The sequence below is a fragment of the Dasypus novemcinctus genome, chromosome 12, assembly GCF_030445035.2.
Source record: "Dasypus novemcinctus isolate mDasNov1 chromosome 12, mDasNov1.1.hap2, whole genome shotgun sequence".
In the NCBI taxonomy this organism is placed as follows: domain Eukaryota; kingdom Metazoa; phylum Chordata; class Mammalia; order Cingulata; family Dasypodidae; genus Dasypus; species Dasypus novemcinctus.
Window position 1 is genome coordinate 106,743,287 of NC_080684.1, and position 23,434 is coordinate 106,766,720.

General features: G+C 42.8%; 1 protein-coding gene across 1 annotated transcript in view; it reads left to right on the top strand.

Moving 5' to 3' along the window:
* The first annotated feature begins 10,154 nt into the window (after positions 1-10,154).
* Positions 10,155-23,434, top strand: part of ATXN10 (ataxin 10) — a 262,209-nt gene continuing 248,929 nt past the window's right edge. Inside the window, exon 1 of the mRNA XM_058308930.2 lies at positions 10,155-10,464. Within this exon, the coding sequence (XP_058164913.1) occupies positions 10,349-10,464 (116 nt within the window). The 5' untranslated portion in view covers positions 10,155-10,348. The remainder of the gene's footprint in view (positions 10,465-23,434) is intronic.

Consider the following 23,434-nt stretch of genomic DNA (forward strand, 5'->3'; position numbering starts at 1 on the left):
CTGGTAGACCAAAGTAACTCTAGAGGGATGAAGCCCCAAGGCTTCTTACTCCACTATATTGATCTGGTTCTTTCTTGAAGTTTTTATTCATTTAAGTCACGTTTTAGTTCATTAAGTTTAGTTATGGCAGTTGCCTTAAAATTTATTTCATTTCCAGCATCTGGCTCACCTCAGGGCTGGATTCAATTGACATTCTTTTCTCTTAAAAATGTGCTCTATATTCTTGTTTCTTTGTATTTCAGGTAATTTTTTAAACTATACCCTGACTACCCTGACATTTTAATTGTTTTTTTAGGATTTATTTTTATTTATTTCCCTCCCCTTCCCCCTACCCTCCCCATTGCCTGCTCTCTGTATCCATTCGCTGTGTGTTCTTCTGTGACCACCTGTATTCTTGAAAGCAGCACCAGGAATCTATGTCTCTTTTTGTTGCATCATCTTGCTGCATCAGCTCTGTGTGTGTGTGTGGTGCCACTCCTGGGCAGGCTGGACTTTCTTTTGTGCTGGGTGGCTCTCCTTACAGGGCGCACTCCTTGCACGTGGGGCTCCCCAACATGGGGGACACCCCTGCATGGCACGGCACTCCTTGTGTGCATCAGCTCTGCACGTGGGAAGCTCACCACATGGGTCAGGAGGCCCTGGGTTTGAACCGTGGACCTCCCATGTGATAGGCAGACACTCTATTCATTGAGCCAAGTCTACTTCCCAACCCTGATATTTTGTATGTTAAATTGTGGAGATTCTGGATTCTGTTATTTTCCTCTGATGAGTGTTGTTTCTTTTACTTAAGCAGGGAATTTTTTTGAGTAGGCTTGAGCTGAAAACTCTGCTTCTTCAGGGTTATCTCCAAGTTTACTTCAGATCTTTTGCCTTTAGCCAAGCTGCTTCAAGTCTATACCATAAGAATGTGGTTCAGTAGGTAGTGAAAGATATGGATGGAATGAATTTGGGGCTTTTCCACTCTCTTCTGTGTTTGCAATTTCACACATTACTTTTATGTTTCCCCACGTCAGGAAGAATGCAGTTTATTCCAGATGCATTTCCTCTGCTTCTGTATGAACCACATATGTGACTGTCAATCCCAGGCTAAAAGCTACGGAGATGTGAGCTTTCTTGTATAGCTCCCCCTCTCCCCTCATGCAAGCACGCATATACATATTCCTCATCAGAGTCTGTCTGCCTTTGTTCACTCTCAAATAATGACTTTTTTTGTATTATGTCCATATGGGGTACGGGTATACGGGTCTTCTGATAAAACCTTTGCCCATCTTACCCAGAAGTAAAACTTCAGTTCTGGTGATGAAGTGATTCAAAAAGTACACTTTGCATAGCATTGGATTAAACCAGTTCTCAATGATGGTTCCATTCAGCATGGCATTTGTAAATTTCTCTTCCAAAGCTTTCTGTCAGATGTTTTCTAATTTAGGATTCAATACCAGCGATGTCAAAACCAGTGGAGGAATTCCAAGTTCAGACTGAGTATAAAGGAATGTTACTATCTGAATGTTACTTGATACTGATTGACTTAGTAGAGCTCACTTTATGCAATGTAATTGTGACCTTTATAGGTGTTCTGAATTGATTTCCCTTCTTTTCTGATGTTCTATGGATTTACCTTCTTTTCTGACTCTCAGGCTTCTGTGATCTTGGTGCTGGAAAATTTAAGTCACAAGGATGGAGTCCTCAGATGGGAGATACTCGGGTCTGTGCCCACAAAAGTGGCCTTTTTTTTTTAAGATTTTTTTTTACCCACCCCCCTTGTCTTCTCTCTATGTCCATTTGTGTGTTCTTCTGTGTCTGCTTGTCTTCTCTTTAGGCAGCATGGGTATTGACCCTGGGACCTTCCAGAGAGAGAGAGGTGCTCATTCTCTTGTGCCAGCCACCTCAGCTCCCTAGTGTGCTGTGTCTCATTGTTTCTCCTCTGTGTCTCCTTTTGTTGTGTCATCTTGCTGCATCAGCACTTCTGCATGGGTCAGCTCTCTGTTCGGGCCAGCTCACCATGTGGGCCAGCTTGCCTTCACCAGGAGGCCCAGGGAATCAAACTGTGAGCCTCCTGTGTGGTAGACGGGAGTTCTTACTGTACTATTTTTTTCAGTTCTAGAATTTCTATATACTCTAATAAACATGCTATTTCACTTTTTATATTTCAGTTTCTTTCTTGGATTTTTGAAAGTTCTTTTCTTTTTAACATAGTGAACAATGTTGTTTTATTGTCCTTATTTGATAATTCTAATATCTGAAGTCCGTGTGCGTCAGTTCCTGTTGTATGTTGCTTTTACTGGTTTTTCTCGTAGTGTTTTCTTTTTTTGTAGACCTTAGTTATTTTTGTCTTGGTCATTGTAAGTGAGAATTATTCGTAGGACTAATTTGATGCCTAGGATGTTACTTTCCTCCAAAGATGGTTTTCATTTGTTTCTGCCATAAGTCTAAGTGCAAAAATAATTTTGAGTCTGCCATAATTTCAAAGCGTTTTGGATGCCAGGATCTACTAGGTGAAAGGGAGGTTTTAAAAAATTTTATCCCTTTTTTTTTTTTAACTTTTTCTCATTTAGAGGTTAGCTTTAAATATCATAGCCTGACAGTACCAGAAGTGAAACTTTTTCCATTTCTTGAAACTTCTTGTATAAGACATGGACTATATTTTTCCTCTGTGTTTGGTAGCATGCATGTATAAAACCAAGTGGTCTTAGGCCATTTTAAAATGTATTTTATTTTTAAAGAAGCTTTAGATTACATAAATGTTACAACAAAAACATAGGGGATTCCCATATACCCCATACCCTCCTACTCCTCCACCTTCCCTCATTAACAACATCCTTCATTAGTGTGGTACATTTGTTACAACTGATGAACATATATTGAAGCACTGCCACTAACCATGGTCTACAGTTTATAGTTTACATTTGCAGTGCACAATTTTATAGGTTTTGACAAAATGTATAATGGCCTGTATCTGTCATTGCAATGTCATGCAGGACAATTCCAATGTCCCCAATATGCTCCCAGTTATACCTATTCTTCCCTCTTCCTTCCCTTAGAACCTCTGGTGGCTGCCTTTATAGCAATGATTCAGATTCTTCCATTGTTAGAATAATAAGTCTACTTATTATTAGTTGCATTCCCCCTTATGTTTGTTCATTCTCAATCTTGAGGATTTAGGGATGGTGATGCCTACTCTGTTTCTGATTGAGAGGGGGCTTAGATCCCACGGGGTAGATGGAAGGAACTGTCTTGCTTACAGTTGTAGGTACTTCCTGTTTTCTGTGATTGGCATGGTCCATCATCCTCCTTTTGTTAGTTGTCCTAGGTGAGTCTGATGAACTGGAGAGTAGGTGTTGCAACTCTGCTGAGATTCAGGGCTCACCTGGCATATGAACAGACCAAAGATTTAAGTTTCTGGGGCATATATTTAAGGAGTATAGTGCTAATTATAGGTTCAAATAAAAGGGGCAGAAGAGTTAGGCCATTTTCTGATGCTCCATTTTCTCAGATGTGCTTCCAACTTTTGTCTACCTTGTGCTCATCTAGTCATTTAATATTCAACTCAGATGTCTTCTCTTCAGAGTAGTCTTTCTTCACCTCTCCTGCTCTCTAGTGCTTTGCACATCTTTTTCTGTAATATTTACTACATTTTATCATCAGTAGATGTTTCTGTTTCTGTATTATTTTAATAGACTAAGAACTTCTTGATAAGGTAATATCTTATTTATCTTTGTATTACTAGATTTTAATATATACCATGATAGCTATTCAATAAATGTGGACTACATTGAAATAAAAATATGAAAAAATAACATTAAAAATGGATTGGTAGCATCATAAGGAATTTAAAAAGTTTTTTTAAAGATTTATTTTTTATTTGTTTCTCTCCCTCACCCCCAGTCGTCTGCTCTCTGTGTCCATTCATTGTGTGTTCTTCTGTGTCCACTTGTATTCTTGTCAGTGGCACCAGGAATGTGTCTCTTTTTGTTGCATCATCTTGCTCGTCAGCTCTCCATGTGTGCAGCGCCACTCCTGGGTAGGCTGCGCTTTTGTCGCGCGGGGCGGCTCTCCTTTCGGGGCGCACTCCTTGCATGTGGGGCTCCCCTATGCGGGGGACACCCCTGTGTGATAGGGCACTCCTTGCGCGCATCAGCACAGCACATGGGCCAGCTCATCACGCAGGTCAGGAGGCCCTGGGTTTGAACCCTGGACCTCCCATGTGGAGAGTACTCTATCAGTTGCACCAAATCCGCTTCCCATCATAAGGAATTAGGTTCATAACTTTAAGAATTATATAGAAATTGTTGTTCCTTGTAATGCAACTATTACCAGTAACAACAGAATTCAATCTTTTTTTTTATTTTTTAAAAGATTTATTTATTTATTTAATCCCCCCCCCCTCCGTTGTCTGTTCTCTGTCTCTATTTGCTGCGTCTTGTTTCTTTGTCCGCTTCTGTTGTCGTCAGCTGCAGGGGAAGTGTGGGCGGCGCCATTCCTGGGCAGGCTGCACTTTCTTTCACGCTGGGCGGCTCTCCTTACGGGGTGCACTCCTTGCACGTGGGGCTCCCCTACGCGGGGGACACCCCTGCGTGGCAGGGCACTCCTTGCGCGCATCAGCGCTGCACGTGGGCCAGCTCCACATGGGTCAAGGAGGCCCGGGGTTTGAACCAAGGACCCCCTATGTGGTAGGCGGACGCCCTAACCACTGGGCCAAGTCCGCTTCCCCCAATTATATGTGGAACCTACCCACAATTTCCTACCAATTCCCTACTGTTTCTAATTTCCCCAACTATTGAACAGCTTTCTACCTCCTTGTCCTCTTTACCCTCCTACTCACTCACTTTCCTGCTGCACATAGTTCAATATTAACGTTAATTGAGCTGAGCTCAATGTATTGCCCACACTGAATTGACATAGAATGTCCCCATGAACCCTCCCCACAGTCAATGAAGTAGGTACTATTATGATTCCATTTTACAAATTAAAAAAAAAAAAAAAGCATAAAGAGATTATTACTTGTCCAAGGTCAGATGCTAAGAGATGAAACTAGGATTCACAATATCCAGGTCTGTGTGATTCCAGAGTCCAAGTGTTGGAAACTGAGGCACAGTGGCCTCTCAAGGAGATACGTGCTGTCTCCGTGCTAGTGCTGTTTCCATGGCTATGCTTGCAACCTAAGGAATGCTGTAATTAAGAGTTCCCGGCAAATGGGATGAAGCTGCTAAAGGCTGAAAGAAAAGATGAGCACATACCTTTTGTAGTGAATAGAACACTTAGACTTTGTATCTCGAGATAAGATTTTTAAAAATTCCTTAGACTATGGGTAATGCTGATAGTTAATATGTGTTGCTGCTTAATGTCACGTATGCTATGTTTATGCTTATTGGCACGTAGGCTACGTATGCCTGCTTCTTGTTACATACACTGGGGTATATAGAGAGCCCCTTGTAAACAATAAATTTGTCTGTGGAGTCATTACTCGCAGACCCGCCATCCCAGATCTCTCGTTCTTTCTCTTTGTTTCCTTCTCCCTTTTCTCTTTTTCATTCCCGATACCCTTCAGGTTCAAATCTCCAACATCTGGCGCCCAGTGTGGGGCCGGAAGAAGGTAGTGAGTCTTCCAAATCAGTTTCGGGAACCGCGGAAAAAACCTCATCAAGGGTCGTGTGACGTCCAAAGCAGTGTGACTCGAGTCTTCTTTTAAGTAAGTTAACATTTTCTGCGAAGTCATCAGGGTAATGGGTAATCAAATGGGACGTGTGGAAGCATATTCACGTTAGAAACTTTACTGAAAGTTAGTGGGGTGCCTGTAAAAAGTCGTGAGTTAAAAGAACCGTTTGCTTTAATACAAAAGCATTGTTGCTGGCTTCAGCCTCAGGGGCGTAATGTTTTAAATTTGAAACAGTGGAGATGTGTAATGAAAGCTTTACAAAGAGCATATCAAAATAGGGAATTCATTCCATTATCAGTATGGGCCTTATGCCACCAGGTAGCGGCAGCTTTAGATCCTTTGCAGTCTGAAGGAGATAAAGATAAAATCACTATATTTCCTAAGCCCATAAGTAAATTTGAAATGAAAGAGAGTAAATTGGAATTATTACAGCTGCTGCTACTGCTATGGTAGCTTTACTTGAAAGTACAGACTCAACGCTACGTGCATGATTGGCATAAAAATGCTAGTGATTTGTGGCATAGCCAAAAGCACGTTGATAAACAGTCAAATAATTGGGTTGATGATTTAAAATCTGCTGTTTTGCATATTGGAGATGAATTGTATAGTTTAAACTTAAGGGGACTGAAATGTGATTGGAATGAAAGCAACTTTTGTATTGCTCCTCTTGCCTATAATTCATCTGATATAGAATGGGGAAAATTTAAGAATCATTTGCTAGGCCATAAAAGTAATCTCTCTCTGGAAATAATGGAATTACAAAGAAAAATATTAGAAATGTCTCAAAATCAAATTCATGTAGCCGATGATAAGGATATTTTCTCAGATATGATTTCACATATTACAAAATTTAACCCAGTTAGTTGGTGGAAATCACAGCATTTCCTGTCAGCGTCAGGGAATAGTGTTAATCATATTTGTTCTGTTGCTCATGATTCTCGCCTATAGCTGGACAGTGCTTTCAAAGAAAATTGCAAAGCGTAACAGCCATGGGACATGCAAATAATCTGGTGCTAGCAAAAGCACTTCAGTAATTTCCTCAAGTTGAAGAGCTTGGCTGGTAGTCAAGGATGGGTAAGACTCTCAGAGGAGGGCAACCTAAGATAGGCATGGTCACCTCAAGAAAAACAAAAAGGGGGAGATGTTGGAAACTGAGGCACAGTGGCCTCTCAAGGAGAGACGTGCTGTCTCCATGCTAGTGCTGTCTCCATGGCTATGCTTGCAACCTAAGGAATGCTGTAATTAAGAGTTCCCGGCAAATGGGATGAAGCTGCTAAAGGCTGAAAGAAAAGATGAGCACATACCTTTTGTAGTGAATAGAACACTTAGACTTTGTAACTTGAGATAAGATTTTTTAAAATTCCTTAGACTATGGGTAATGCTGATAGTTAATATGTGTTGCTGCTTGATGTCACGTACGCTATGTGTTTATGCTTACTGGCACGTAGGCTACGTACGCCTGCTTCTTGTTACATACACTGGGGTATATAGAGAGCCCCTTGTAAACAATAAAGTTGTCTGTGGAGTCATTACTCGCAGACCCCCCATCCCAGCTCTCTCGTTCTTTCTCTTTGTTTCCTTCTCCCTTTTCTCTTTCTTTCATTCCTGATACCCTTCAGGTCCAATTCTCCAACATCCAAGTCCTTAATCAGAGGTTGGCAAATCTTTTCTATAAAGGGCAAAATAGTAGAGAGTTTAGGTTTTGTAGGCTATGTTGTCTTTGACGAAACTACTCTACCATGCTGTCGCAGCATCAAAGCAGCCATAGACAATATGTAAAGGAATGAGCATGACTGTTTCCTATATATTTTATTTACAAAAATAGGGAGTAGGCCAGATTTGGCTCATAGATAGGAGCTTGCCAACTTCTGCTCTTATTTGTTATGCTGTTCTGTTATTTCTTTGTCCTTTTTCTCAATTCCCGAAGTTTTCAGTTCAACAAGTATCATGGCATTAATTCCAACCACAAAGCACTGAGGAAGATCAAGTCCCTACCTTGAAGGAGCTCAGATTTGGAAGGATGGGCACACACATGCCCACAGTGCAAGTCTAACTATGCAGAGTCAGTGTCAAAAGAAAGGTATAAACTGAGGAGAGCTTTTCCTGATTGCAACATGAGGTTTTGTGGAGTTGGTAGTACATGACATAACCTTCTAGAGAGAGAATCCTGGAAGGGATGGTAGGGAGTATGTTTTAAATAGAAGTGCCAGCACAAACAAGAACTTTTCTACTCATCTGCTATTCATCTTCCATTCTGTTTACTGGTATGCACTTATTTCCTCTTTTCTTTCCCAAAACCATATGCACTTTGGTCCAAATATGTTTTTGCCTTGCATCTCTCCTACTCTTCTCCTCTGCTTTCCTTTTTTCTTTTACTACTTTCTTATTTATTGACTCATGGCTGATCCATGAGTTCTCCTGTGACATGCTCAAGAGACAAAGTTTATAACATAAATTTCATCTGAAGTTTAATCGTGGCATGTTCCTCTGGTTCATCTAAGAGCAAATAGTTCTGTAACAAAAAAATTCCATTTAGTCTAAGTGAAATATTAACTTGGTTCTGTCAGTTCAGACATAGTTGAAATCCTCTAGTTGATCTGGGCCACCAATAATACCCACTATTCGACCATTTTAATTTCCTTCTGTTTCTCATACATGTCCTACTTTTTGTTTGTCCTGGCAATGTCTCTCTTTCGAAAAATCTTCTCCTTTATATATTTTTCTTCATCTTTCCTCCTTTTCATCCTAGTTCTTGTCTGTATTTTCAGGGTTGTTATAATTATTCTGAAGGCCTATTTCCTTTCTTCTCTGTGAAAATATATTAAAATATTCTTTGTTCATTCACTTAATAGTATTTATTGAGCTCTTACACATACTTGGTCTGTTTCTAGGTTCTGGAGATCTAAAGTAAACAAAATAGACCAAACTGCCCTCATGAAGCTTATGTTCTGGTAGGGGGAATCACCCAATGAACACAACTACATAACATAGAGTGTGGCAAATGCTATGGAGAAAAATAAATAGGGAAGGGGGTCAGGAATTTGGGTGGTATGCTATAATTGTAAATAGATCGATCAGGGAGCCTCATTATGAGGTCATTTGGGAAGGTATTTAAATGAAGTAAGGAATAGCAGGTGCAAAGTTCTGAGGCAGGAGTGTTCTTTGCCTGGTGGAGTGTGACAAGTTGGCCAATGTGGCTGAAGCACAATGGAAGAGAAAGAAACTCCTAGATTTGGCCAAAGGGTATAAGGGGAGAGGCAGATCATTTGGGGGCTTTGCTTTGGAAGAATTTTGGCTTTTGCTCAGCGTGAAATGGAAATGGAGTGACAGGATTTGATCAGAGTTAAGTGTTGATTTATATTTCTAAAGGATCTAGAATGTAGGGAAGTAAGAACAGGAGACCAGTTAGGAGCATATTGCAGTATTCCAGGAAAGAAATTAGAATATTATGGGGAACGTTTTCTGGAAGAATCAGAGTAGTTACTTTTGTTTTACATTTATGGATAGAAAATGAAAGGTTAAGGTCTTGATGCTGGTAATATATATTTTTTACTATTCCCTCATCCTCAAGTTCATTGGGTGATTCTGTCCTGTTAGCCTAAGAGCTGTTAAACATTTTGAATTACCTTGGGCACTGCTAGGTGATCTAATGCCCAGTATATAGTAGGCAATCAAAACTATTTGTCAATTGAATGGTTGAGATCGAATGCTAACTTCCTTGTCCCTGACTCTTTTCTCCTGCATACTCTAACTGGTGGTGTTCGTGTTTTAAAATATTATATAGCAAAGTGCACATAAGTATGTAAGGTGTATGTGTGTATTTACATGGTCCCACGGCAATTTGTACATCAAATATGTACATCTATCTCTCTCAGTCTGAGTTTCTTCAGTGTTGGGATCATCTTTTATTGATTTTTTTTGTATCTCTAGCGCCTAGCACAGGGCTTGGCAACAATGTCTTGAAACCAAACCAAGTTATATATGATATGATTAGGGCAGATGGAAAAAAAATGTGAGTTACCGACACCAGCCCGAGAAGCCTTGTCTGATCCTGTAAAAAGTAATAGTCACTTGCCTCAGTGAAAAACAATTCTCACCCTAATGCTGTGGAACTTAGCTTTTGGGGTTCTAATTGTATTTTAAACCCTGAATGGGCTGGAGCAATGTATTCTCTCGCCCTCAGCACCTGGTACTCAGAAAGCCATCCATGAAGCGTTGTGAACTGAGCCCTCAGGCTCTGGGACAGACAAGCTGGAGACAGGCAGGTTCCAGGTTTGGGGGCCCCGTCCACCCCTTCAACCACAGGGTCTAGGTCTCCGTCCTTTCCCTTGGGGGGGCTCCCTTTGTCCTCAGCTACCCTTACGGTCGGGGACCGCCTCAGGCCGGCAGCTACCCCTCTGGGGGTGAACTTCAGCCCCACGGGCCCCTTCCCCTCAGGCCTGCCCCGCGCCGGGAGCCCTCACCCTCAAGGCCTGACTTCCGCCCCGCGCCCCCTCCCCTCGGGCCTGACTTCCGCCGGCGCCCCCTCTCCTCAGGCGGGACTTCCGCCGGCGCCCCCTCCCGCCGTCGCGGCGTCGCCTCCTCCCGCTCCAGGCGAGACCGGGCGTGTGCCCTGGGCGCTCTCCGGCTCCCGCCGCGGCTCGGCCTCTCCTCCTCCTCCTGCTCCCGGCTCGGGCGAGCGCTGCGAGCGGCAAGATGGCGGTGCCCAGGCAGCCACCCGCCCGCTTGTCTGGCGTCATGGTGCCGGCGCCCATCCAGGACCTGGAGGCCCTCAGAGCGCTGACGGCGCTCTTCAAAGAGCCGCGCAACCGGTAAGGCCCCGGCGCCGCGGGCGGTGGGACGACGGGCGCGGCCCGGGGCCCCGGCTCGGCGGAAGGGGGCGGCGCGGCCGCGGGCCTCGCGTCGTCGCCGCGCAGGTCCTCGGGCACCGCCGGAGCTGCGCTGGTTCCCACGGGGCCTTAGGGGGTGACCCTTGCTCCCCAGCCGCCAGCACCGGGGCGGAGCAGGGCGGAAGCGGGGAGAGCCGTCGCCAGGAGAGCCCGGGGCCACGCTGTGGCTCTGATTAACTGGCAGCGTGGTCGGCCCTGGCTGGTGCGGGAACGACGCGGCCCCTGCGGCCAAAGGCGTTTCCCGTCGGCCGGAAGCGAGAGGCCGCCATCCGGGCGAGGAGGGAGGAAGTTGCGTGAGGAGCAGTGACTCAGTGGAGGTCGGGATGGGAGCTCTGTTCTATCGACGGAGCCCGGGCTTCGCCATCCCGAGTGACGGAGGCAGGCTTTTGTAGTGGTTCCGCCACGGAGAGGCAGGGTTGCGAGGCAAAAAGAAGATGCGCTGGAGTCCGACAGACCTAGCCTTGGTTCCTGGGCTCCTTGCCCTACAAAGCTGTGCATTATCGGGCCGTTTCTCACTTCCAAAATGGGAGTATAACGCACAGCTTCATTGCTGGATTGTGCAAAGGGGTGAAGAAATAAAGCATGTAAAAATATGAAGTATGTCAAGTCTTCAGCCGGGATGTGTTTGCTTTAATTCAGTTTCTCTCTGGTCCCCAATTTTCTCTTTAATGAGGATAATATTATTATAGTTATGTTGTTGTTAATACGACATTATATAACTATTCATTGACTTAATACTTAAGTCTGTCTTTTCCATTGTGGACTCTCATTTTAGTGTATAATCTGGTCATCAGCCCTTTATTGGGCATCTACTATGAAGCAGCCTCTTTGCTAGGGGCCAGGGGTGCAAAGGTGAATGTGGCAGTTTCACTTATTTTATCCAGCGTGTTAGGGAAGTTGATGTGTAAACAAGTGAATTGTAATGGAGGTCTGTACAAGAAGAGGTGGTGGCCCTGAGGGACACAAGGATCTGTTGGATGGATTGGAGGGCCAGGAAGGGCATTAGATTACTTCAGCTGCTTGGGGTACAGGTAAGGAGGCTAACCGGAAAGACTAGTATGTACCAGGGGGCCATATATTGATTTTACAGAGCCATTGAAAAGATTTAATGAAATAAGGTGGCAAAGATGTCTAGTACATAATAGATATTTTTATAACCTATAAGATAAAATCCAAGCCCTTAGCCAGTTTAAAAGGCCTTTCTTGGCTTGGTCCATTGTGAGACTGTTTTCTCAAGGGAGTGACATGATAAGATTGGAATATTATATTAGAAACTTCTCTTCGGCTGCCAGTGTGGGGGATAAATTAGAATGAGACAGGAGGCAAGGGGACCTTTAAGAAGCTGCTGTAGAAGCCCATTTGAAGGAGAAAATTGGCTAAGTAAATAAATATTGAATGTTACAAGGTTACATGGACTGGCTCAGGGATCAGTTGGATTGTTGGGGGAGAGTTAGGAAATGAGGGTGCTTCTCAGACTTGGCTCAAGTGCCCCTAGTGCAGTGTCCTTGCTCCTAGGTGGGATTTGGAGACCAGGGAGGGTGAACTGATGTGCATTCATGGGATGCAGAGAGCTCTTGCGGGTTTACAAGAACAGGCTGTGGGTCCTGGTCCTGCCACTGCTCTGTGTGTGGTTGGTTAAATCACTAGCTGTTCCTCTGCAAAGTATGGGGTTTGGACCAGACTCCAGCTGCTCTGAGGGGAGGTTCTTGACACTTCTAAGATCCAGTGTTTTTCCTTGTGGGGTCTCCTTCTATAAGTTTCCTATATATAGGCACTCCTAGAAGTGCCTAGTGCTATAGTCCAGTGTGAACAGGAATGCAGATAGGCCTGGAAGGGGGATGGGCCAAAATGCCAAGAGCTGGGTGAGATTAAAAATGAAGCAAATAGAAACACCAAGGTTAAAAACAGAAAACAGGCTGAGGAAAGTAAGAACTAATTGGTGAAACAGAAAATAAGAATTGTAGATGAAATAATGTATTTTGAGGTTCTTCCCATGTGTTTCATGTGACAAAACAGACTTGTTTGTGGAAGCTAGAATAATAGAATGTTACATAGTAAGACGAGCAGTGGCATTGCAACTTTGTAGATCCGAACATGAATCCTGGCTTAATCTCTCTGGATTTAATGTTTCTCATCTCGAAAAGGGGAACGAGGGAAGCAGACTTGGCCCAGTGGTTAGGGCATCCGTCTGCCACATGGGAGGTCCGCGGTTCAAACCCCGGGCCTCCTTGACCCATGTGGGGCTGGCCCATGAGCAGTGCCGATGTGCGCAAGGAGTGCCCTGCCACGCGGGGGTGTCCCCATGTAGGGGAGCCCCATGCGCAAGGAGTGTGCCCCGTAAGGAGAGCCGCCCAGCGCGAAAGAAAGTGCAGCCTGCCCAGGAATGGCACCACACACACACGGAGAGCTGACAGCAAGATGACGCAACAAAGAAACACAGATTCCCAGTGCCTCTGACAACAACAGAAACGGACGAAGAAGACGATGCAGCAAATAGACACAGAGAACAGACAACCGGGGCAGGGTGCGGGGTGGGAGGGAAGGGGAGAGAAATAAATAAATAAATCTTTAAAAAAAGGGGGGGGAATGATAATAGCCACTTTGCAGGATTATTGTGAGAAGTTTATATATGGTATTTGGCATTAATTTAGCACCTGCTATTAAAATAAAGCAGCTGTGAGTGATAACCCAGTGTGTTTGGTCTCCTCCCTTATAGAAAGCGACTGAATCTATTTCAGGGAGATGATAATTTATTGTGATTTTTAGAATTTTCAGGGAAAAGAATCCCAGGATCTTATTACAGATTTTAGCCACAGCCAAATAAGAGGAAACTCTTAAATCTCTGTCTTTTTTTTTTTTTTTTTTAAAGATTTACTGTTTTTTAAAGTATTTCTCTCCCCTTCTCTACCCCCCTCCCCATTGTCTGCTCTCGGTGTCCATTCGCTGTGTGTTCTTTTGTGACCACCTCTATCCTTATCAGCGGCACCGGGAATCTGTGTTTCTTTTTGCTGCGACATCTTGTGTCAGCTCTCCGTGTGTGCAGCGCCATTCTTGGGCAGGCTGCACTTTTGTGCTGGGCGGCTCTCCTTACGGGGCGCACTCCTTGCGCGTGGGGCTCCCCTACGTGAGGACACCCCTGCGTGGCACGGCATTCCTTGAGCGCATCAGCACTGCGCATGGGCCAGCTCCACATGGGCCAGCTCCACATGGGTCAAGGAGGCCTGGGGTTTGAACCGCGGACCTCCCATGTGGTAGGCGGACGCCCTATCCATTGGGCCAAGTCCACTTCCCTCTTACACCTCTTTGTGGTTTTAAATATATTCCACAAATGTTTTGATACTCCTGTTTCAAGATGAGGAGCTTAATTCCTCAGCCCTTGCCTCTGAAGAACAGAATACGGTGGAAGTGACAATGTATGCCTTCTGAGACGAAGTAAAAAAGGCATTGCACTGGGAGTGGATGTGGCTCAAGCCATTGAGTGCTTGCTTCCCATATGGGAGCTCCTGGGTTTGGTCCCTGGTGCCTCCTAAAAACAAAACAAAACAAGTAAGTGGAAGATCCAACTCAGGGGAGGTGATATGGCTCAGTGGTTGAGTGCTGGCTTCCCACATTCAAGGTCCCGGGTTCAGTCCCCAGTCCTAGTAACTAAAAATAAAAATAGAAACAAAGGGCATTGCAGCTTTCTCTGTGCATTCTCTCTTGGATCACTCACTCTGAGGAAGCTAGCTACCATGTCATGAGGACTCTTGAACAGCCATAGGCAGCACCACATAGCCATGCAGCACCACATAGCCATGTGGTGAGAGACTGAGGCTCCTGATCTGGTGCTTGGAGCTCTATGTACCCCAGAAAACATAATTCTTCAACTTAATCCGTTCCTGTGGGTGTGAACCCATTGTGAGTAGGACCCTTTTCATGATGAGATTATTTCATTTAAGGTGTGGCCCACCTCAATCAGAGTGGGTCTTAATTCTATTATTAGAGTCTTTTATTAGAGAATGAAATTAAGACAGAGAATGAGAAAGCCAGAGGAAGCAGTCAGAAGCTGAACATCAGCGGAAGTGGGAAGACAAGGGAGAGGCCAGGAGGGACTGCCATGTGACAGAGGAGCCTAGGACCAAGGACACCAGCAGCCAGCCCCAGAATGCCCGTCTTTGGGAAGAAAGCATTGCCTTGATTTGGACTTTTCCTAGCCTCAGAGCTGTGAGCTAAGAAATTTCCAGTGTTTAAGCCAACCCATTGCGTTGATATTTCCTCGAGCAGCCCAAGAAACTAAAATACTTGCCCACAGCCCTGTGAATCTTGGAAGCAGATTCAGTCCCAGTCAAATGTTGTGATGACTGCAGCACCACCCATTTGTGCAGCCTCCTGAGAGACCCTGAGTTAAAGCAACTCCCCAAGCTGCTCCCACATCCCTGACCCTCAGGTCCGTGAAAATAATAAATGTTTATTGTTTGTTGCACATTTCTAAGTTGTGGGATAATTTGTTATGCAGCAATAAATCATTAAAACACCAATCTAAATTCTCTATGCTCTGGATTAAACCTATTTTTTTAACCTCCTTCCTGAAGAGTATCTTAGTTACTAAAAATCCTTTATAAAATTGCTTATTGTCACAAAACATCAGTATTAAGATAAGCCTAAGCTGTTTTTTCCTCTGGAAGATAATTCCTTCTCACATGTTTTAAATTGTTCTATATCTTTTATTCACTATAGATAATTGCATTTCCACATTTATTTAATAAGTGATTTTTCTTGCTGGTTGTGACTTTGTAAGTCATATTGAATCCTTTCTAGAAGAAGATAAGATACAAATACATTAAACTGTATTTTTGGCCTTTTCCCACAGGTTATATTTCCCAACCCTTTCCTTTCCTTTATGACATATCTCTAAGACCTATTCAGACTCCCCAGGTAAAGTATGGCATTAAGTGTGAATTAGCTGCCATGCTCTATACCATTGCTGTCCCATAAGTAGCCACTAAGTACATAAACTATTTAAATTGAAATTAATGAATGTTAATGAAAACTAAGAATTCAATTTCTCAGTTGCGCTAGCCACATTTCAAGTGCTCAGTAGCCACATGAGGCTCGTAGCTGTTATATTGGACAGCATAGGTATAGAATGTTTCCATCATTGCAGAAAGTTTTGTGGGACAGTGCTGCTCAATAATTTATTCATTTCTTTAGGGAGATTATGTTTTGACTCTTGTACTCATGAAATAATGTAACATTTAGGTACTATCAATAAATTCTTCTCATACTTATTTAAACAGATGTGTTATTGCTTCTCCATCTCAAAAACTTAAAGTGGGCAAAAGGAATGAAGTCCTGATATATGTGACAACGTGGATGAACTGTGAAGACATCAAATTGAGTGACATAAACCAGACAAAAAAGGATAAATATTGTATGATCTCACTGATATGACTAATTAGAATGAGCAAACTCCTAGAGTCAAAATATGGAATCTAGGTTACTAGGGGACAGGTTGAGAATAGGGAATGGGAAGTTGAGACTTAAAATGTACAGAGTTCCTAATTGGAACGATGGGAATGTTTTGATGATGGATGGTAGTGATGGTAGCCCAAAATTTTGAGCATAATTAACATCACTGAAATATATATCTGAATTTGGTTAAAAGGGGAAATGTTAGGTATGGTAACAGAACAAACACTTTAAAAAATTCCATGGAACTGTGCCATACAAACTGATCCCTAAGGGCAACCATATACTATAGTTAATAGTACACTTATAAAAATGTGCCTTCATCAATTGTAATAAATGTTCCACACCAATATAAGGTGTTAATAATAGGGTAATGCATGGGAATCATGTATTTCATGCATGATTATTCTATAAACCATTATGTCTCTAATAAAGAAAAAAACATAAAAAATGAGTATATCACGTTCACCTCTGTGTAGTAGGTTCTTAAAAAATTCTTGTGGAATTACTGCTCTTTGCATAGTATAGCTTATGACTCTTTGTGTGCACTTGGTTTTCTTCTGTACTCAGAGAGACAATTTTTTTTAGCAAAGAAGTATGCTTAACCAGGGAAGATACATAAATGATCAGTAAACACCAGTGCTCAACATCATTAATTATTAGGGGAGTGTAATTTAAAACCACAGCAAGATGCTACTGCTTACCCATTAGAACGGCTGAAATTAAAACAGCTGCCAGCACTGCGTTTTGGCAAGGGTATGGAGCAGCTGCAGCACTCATAACGCTGCTCGTATGAGTGTAAATGGTACAGCTGCTTTGGGAAACATTTTGCCAGGTTTTGTTTTGTTTTTTTAATTTTTAAGTTAAATGTAACCTTCATCTATGAGCCTAGAAACAAACAACAATAACAGAAAACATACATACTTGACAAGAATATTCTTAGTGGCTTTATTCATAATAGCAAATACTGGAAACAGCTTATATCCGTCATTGGGAATCTTGGCAGTTAAAGTGAACGAACCACTGGTACATGCAAAAATGTGGCTGAATCTCAGACAAAAGGCATACATACTGTATGATTTTACTTATTTGAAGTTGTACAGTAGGCAAAGTAAATATTTGTGTATTACGATCTATAGCTGAACAGTGGTTATCAAAGGAGAGGGGGGATTGACTGGAAGAGAGCAAGAAGGAACTTTTTGGGGTAAAAGTTGTGTTCTATGTTTAAGGGGTATGGTTGCCAGGGTATTTTCAGGGGAAAAAGGCTTCAGAGGCATCCATCTCAGATCTGAATAATTGACTAGCTGTATAAACTTTGGCAAATATTTTAACCTTTCTGAACCTCAGTTTTTTCATTGGTAAAATGGGTAATAATAGCAGCAAGTTCCCATGGATTTCACCTGCAATATCAACAAATACTAAAATCTTGTCTTGTTTTCTCAAAATCTAAAACATTGCTGACGCTATTAATGTAAGAGAATGAATTAACCCACAAGTTAGCAACTTAAAGCCCCCACCCTTTATGATTTCACAGAGTTCATGAAGACCAGGAATTGGGAGCAGCTGAGCTGGGTGGGCCTGGCTTGGGGTCTCTCCTGGGGCTGCAGGCACCCGAAGGCCTGACACAGGCAGGAGGCTGCACTTTGGGCTCCCATGTGGCTGTTAGTGGGTGGTTCAGTTCCTCACCTAGTGGACCTCTCCAGGGCTGCTTAGGACATGGCGGCTGGCTTTTCCTCAAGGGAGTGATGGAGGTGATGCACTGATACTACTGCCATATGTTATGGTTGCAGGAGAGGGCTCCATACACGAGTGTGAGGTGTGGGGGGCATCAGGAGCCCTCCTGAAGGCTGTCTACCATGTTTGTGTTTCATTCTCTAATCCCATTCTTCTCCCTTCTTATCCAGAAGCAGTTATCTTTCTGTTCCTAAAGATATATTGTTTAAAAAATTTTAGATAAGTGGTATGCCATTTGTTTTATGCTATATGTTCTGCAGCTTACCTTTTTCATTGAACGTTTTTGAGTGCTATCAATATTCATAAAGAGAGAACTAAATTATTAATTTGAACTGTAGACAAGCATACCAACGTAAGAATACATCACAACTATCTACCCCTTTTTCTACTGATGCAGACAGCGCTGTGGAGACTGTCGTTATGTGTGTCTCCTGGTGTATGTGAATCTTAGTTTATTTTTTCACTTAGAGCAGAATCTGAGGCAAGGACTTGGGTGCCTGTAGTTTAATTAGAGGTGATGCCCAGCAATCAGGGTTTTGAAATAATGGGAGTTAGTAGTCAGGAAAGAAGAGAAAACAAATATAAGGACGCCTTATTGAACTGATAACTGCTTTGGGCCAGTGGGGCTCACTTCCACGTGGGATCTCTGAGGAACTGTTCTGCATTATCCCTCTGGAGAGGGTGTGGCTGAGTGATTTATCTATTAATTTGTTGCCTACTGGTTGAGAATTGCCCCTGTGGTCATTAACTAGTAAGGCCAAAGGGATGGGCTGTGGCCCATCACCAGCATTTTTATAGCCTGCCCTTCTATTGCTTAGACCTGCTGTATTAGTCAGTCAAAGGGGTACTGATGCAAAATACCTGAAATCTGTTGGTTTTTATAAAGGGTATTTATTTGGGGTAGGAGCTTACAGATACCAGGCCATAAAGCATAAGTTACTTCCCTCACCAAAGTCTATTTCCACATGTTGGAGCAAGATGGCTGCCGATGTCTGCAAGGGTTCAGGCTTCCTGGGTTCCTCTCTTCCAGGGTCTGTCTTTTCTCTGGATCCAGAGTTCCTCTCCCCAGGGCTTCCTTCTTCCTGGGCTCAGGGTTCCTCTCTTCCTGGGGCTTGCTTCTCTTTCTTCTGTGAGCTTACTTACCGGGGCTCCAGCTTAAGGCTTCAGCATCACACTCCAGCATCCATACTCCGACATCCAAAACCCTCCACTCTGTCCTTTGCCATGTCTTTTATTTGTGAGTCTCCACCCACCAAGGGGCAGGGACTCAATGCTGCCCTGACACAAGAGGTTTACTTGATTAGTAGTCAAGTAAACCTCTGCAAGTAAACCTCTGAATCCAATATAATCTCACATATGCCCAGAGGAAAAGACCAGTTTACAAACATAATCCAATATTTCTTTTGGGAATTCATCAATAATAACAAACCGCTACATCTGCTTTTGCCAGATACTACCCACTCTAACTCATGCTTCAAGGTAGGACTAGTTGCAGTCTAAAAGAAAAGACCTAAGGCAGGGGTGTTGGTGAAACAGGCTACAGCCTGTCCTGAAGCCGTAAGGGATAATCATCTCTTACTACCATTCATTCCAGATTTCTTACTCTGGGCCAGCACCTTAGCTAGGCTTTACTCTGGTCAGCCTGTAGCTGCTGCAGTTGCCTCTTCCTGTTTACTACAAGGTGTGGAAGTACCAAGAGACATTCCAGGGAACCCCCAAATCCCAGATCTCCTCCTCCCTATTCTTCATGATGATCAGGGTTGATTAACCCTGCCAATAGAGAAAATTTCTTGACCTGCTGGTGTGAGGATCCCAAAGTGGTCACTGTATAGAGTTTGAGGTACACTGGGACCCTTACTGTGCCCTCTGAACGAAGTGTTCTTATTCCCGCCCAGCTTAGAGATGTGGGGCTAGAAATACAGATTCTGCAGGTGGGTCACTGGGAGTGCTGAACAGAGGGGCCAGTCCTGCTTAGTGTCAGCTTTTCTCTTTGAATCTGTAGTTTGCTGACTTGCCTGGAGAGGTTTGTGATATTTTCCCTTCTTGGGGAAATAATGGTTTTATATTTTTCTCCACCCGTTCCCCAGTGACTCTAATCTAAAATCCGATATTGATGATTTATATCATAGTGACCGTGGGGATATGGCATATCTGGTCCCTACGCTGTCAAGCATCATGGATCAGGTTCTGTCTGTGATACTCTTCTGGCATACTCCTGACATGGTGCCAACCATGTCCACAGGGCTCTTTTCTTTCTTGCAGGTGCAGGGATCCTGTCCACTGCTGGCTTTCACATAGTGGCTCTGATCTCCACAGGATATAAGGAGTGTTTCATCCCCTTCACCCTGGCAGGCTGCCTCTGGCCATTCTGCACATGTTGGACTCTTTGATTTCAGATGTGATTATGGCTGAATGTTACCATTCAGTTTCTGGTATACGGAGATATATACTTTGTTTTTTGAATTAGGCTTTATTTATTGATTATAGATTCTTCATTTCATAATGAAATGATCTTTTTATGTCTTTCTTTCTACTAAATGGTGACTTCCTTTAGGGCAGGGACTGCCTTCTTTATGCTGTTTCCTGGCATGGTGCCTGACCCATCTTGGGTACATAGTAAATGTTAGAACAGTGAGGAGCCAGTGCCTGCACTGAGACTCTCACTTATGCTGACAGAGAGCCAGTCAATAATAACTATTCAAAAGCTACTAAATTGTTCTTGCACGGAATTTGTTCATTTATTTACTGTACAGATGCCATGTGCCAGGCTCTGGGCTTAGTGCTGCAACTACAGATGATACAGTAAAGCTAACTGTATTTAGTTCATTTTGAACCACTCAAGTAGGAAGAGTGCAAATGCTGTAATGTTAAGTTTATCGATATAAATGTCTTTTGCCTTCATGCCTTTCCGATGCACACACTCCTAGTTTCCCCTCAAGATTTAATTACCATCTCACCTCTCATTGGAAGCCTTTCCTGGTCTTCTTGGTACCTCTCCTAGGCACTGTGTGTTTACATCTTTCAAAGAACTTCACGTAGACTACTGTCATCTCTTTCTTACCTTCCAGTCCCAGTAGAATGAGAGCTGAGGGCAGAATTCTTCATATTTGCCTCTGTATTCTCAGTACCTAGGTTAAGACATAGCACATAGCGTGCACTCTATCGATTTTATTATGTCCTTGAATATTTAGTTTTCTTAAGTCAAAAGATATAAAATAAGAGCATAGAAGAATAATAAAGGGGGCATAGAAAAGTTATGAGATATGACAGATGACTAATTTCAAGGGATAAAAAATAATTTGATATTTCTCATTCCTTGAATAAGCATGTTGACTAACCTTCATAAAGAAAACCAACTAGGTAATTTAGAGGTCAAAATAGCACAAAACTCAAAAATAAACTTATCCATTTGTGTATATACACATGGACTAGGTTTTCCCCAAGATTACTGAGTCTATGGCTAGCAGAAATTTCTGGTTGCATTAAAGGAAAAAGAAAAAGAGAATGAAGACAGGGGGAGAAAGAGAAAGAGAGAGAGAGAGAAAGAAAGCAAGCCAGCCCAACCCACATGTACATGTCTCACCAGTTTTGCTAAGGAGGCCATATGGCACCTTGACTCAGACATGATTCAGCTCAACTTCATTGAGAGAGAGCATCAATTAAGTCACACTATAAAAAGAACTTTTAAAGAATGTGATGGTAGTTTCCTTTAGTTTTACCTATGCCATGAGCTGGAATACCACATGGAACTATTTGGTAAGGTGTTCTGACTCAACTTCAAAATACAGATGTGGTCAGTGTGAGCCACCCCTCACACTCAATTATCTTAACTGCATAAAAGAGACTGGAAAAAGTTTGAGCCGACAAATCAAGATAAATAAGATTAGAACTGTGACCAATAGTATACCCTCAAGGAGAGTTTCTCAGCTCTTTGGCTCTTTGAGTCTTTTATAGTCGTTTCTCTGGATTCAAGGGCTTGATCACAGGACTGTGGACATGGACACTCACTCAAAGGCAAAGGAACCCTAGGACAAACGCTAGAGAGTTATTAGAGTTAAAAAGATGATTTGTAAGCAAGTGTACTCATTACAGCCATTGAGGAATTTATATAGTGCTTAGAATAGTACCTAACACATAGCACAATTTAACTGTTAGCTGCTCCCATCATCAGCAGCAGCATTGAGAAAAAATACACAACTTTATTGAAAGACATTAGAGAAGATTTAAATGGAAGATATACTATTCTATGCATAGGAAATCTCAATAACATGAAGACATCCATGCTCCCCAATTTGTTCTATAGATCCAATGCCATTTGAAATAAAAATCTCAAAAGAGTTTTCTGGAACTTCACAAGCTGACTCAATATCTTATATGGGAGACTTCTAAGTTTTCTCTTATTCTGTGGACTCCCATTTCTTTAAGACTTTGTGTGGACCCTTCTCTAATTCCGTACCTCTTAAATCCCTTTCCATATGCCCTCAACAAAACTTTGTCCTAAACTTTTTTTTGAACTGTTTTTCATTTTCCTTACCTAAATGAAATATGTCTTTCTTCTGAGAACATGCCTGTGGAACTGTATGTATCCAGAAAATCATGTTCTTGGGGCTAATCTGCTGTGGGCTATGGGTGGGAGGCTCTTTGTCTCTTCAGAGATAACCTAAACTATCTGTGACTTGTGGGTGTGGGATGATAAAAGGCTGCAGTCTTGCCCTTGGTGAGCAGGAAACAGTTTAACAATGCAAGGTCTATAAACTTTAAGTATTCAGGGGAGATGCAAACCAAATATGCTAAAAGCTTATGGAATGCCTGAGGTCCATGCTAAAAGCTTACCTAAGATGTAGAAATATATGCTAATTCAAGCCTATTGAAAACTGAAACAAAAGGACCATTTAGCCTTTCCTCCCTGTATAAAAGGGACTAAAAAATCTTGTTTGGGGCTCAGTGAAACAGAAAGTTCCCGAGCCCGGCCGGCCGTCAATAAACCATTTTTCCTTCTCAAAATCATTCCTGAGTCCTGGCCTCTCTATACTCAAATAATTGAACTTCTCTCAAATTCTACAACATTTTTGGCGACCACGAAGGGACAACAAACGAAGGCCAGAGACGGTAGCATTTTGCTGCCCCTTCCAAATCCCCGAGGAAGCCGGGAGGACTCGGGTGAACCCCAAATGTGGGCGCCCCTGGATTAAATTTAATCCAGAAAAGATGTGGACTCCACCAGAATCTTCCCAACAAAAATCGAGGGCAATGGAAGGTCTGAAGAGAAAGATTCTGGGAACGAAAAAGAACTCCGAACATGGAAGAAGGTAAGACTCCCTGGGTGAGCACAGTCTGGAAGGCCCTAGCTTTAATTGCTAGGAAGGGGAGGCTGATCACCTCCCGAGAGAACCCTAGTAGCCCCAGAAAGTTGGGGGAAAGCCGTTCTCTCTAGGCTTGGGAAAAGGAGAAAAACCAGGGAAAAGCCCTGGTGTTTTGGGTTTGTCTAACTGCATGTTAGAATCTGGTACTGGTCTTATATCCATTAAAGGAGTGGAGTCTTGATTTTAATAGGAAGGGTTGTTTATAGGTTCGAGTCCTAATGTCCTGGAGAAAAACCGGAAAAAAGCCCTGGTGTTGTGGGTTTGTCTAACTGCATGTTAGAATCTAGTACTAGTCTTATATCCACTAAAGGAGTGGAGGCTTGATTTTAATAAAAAGGGCTATTTAT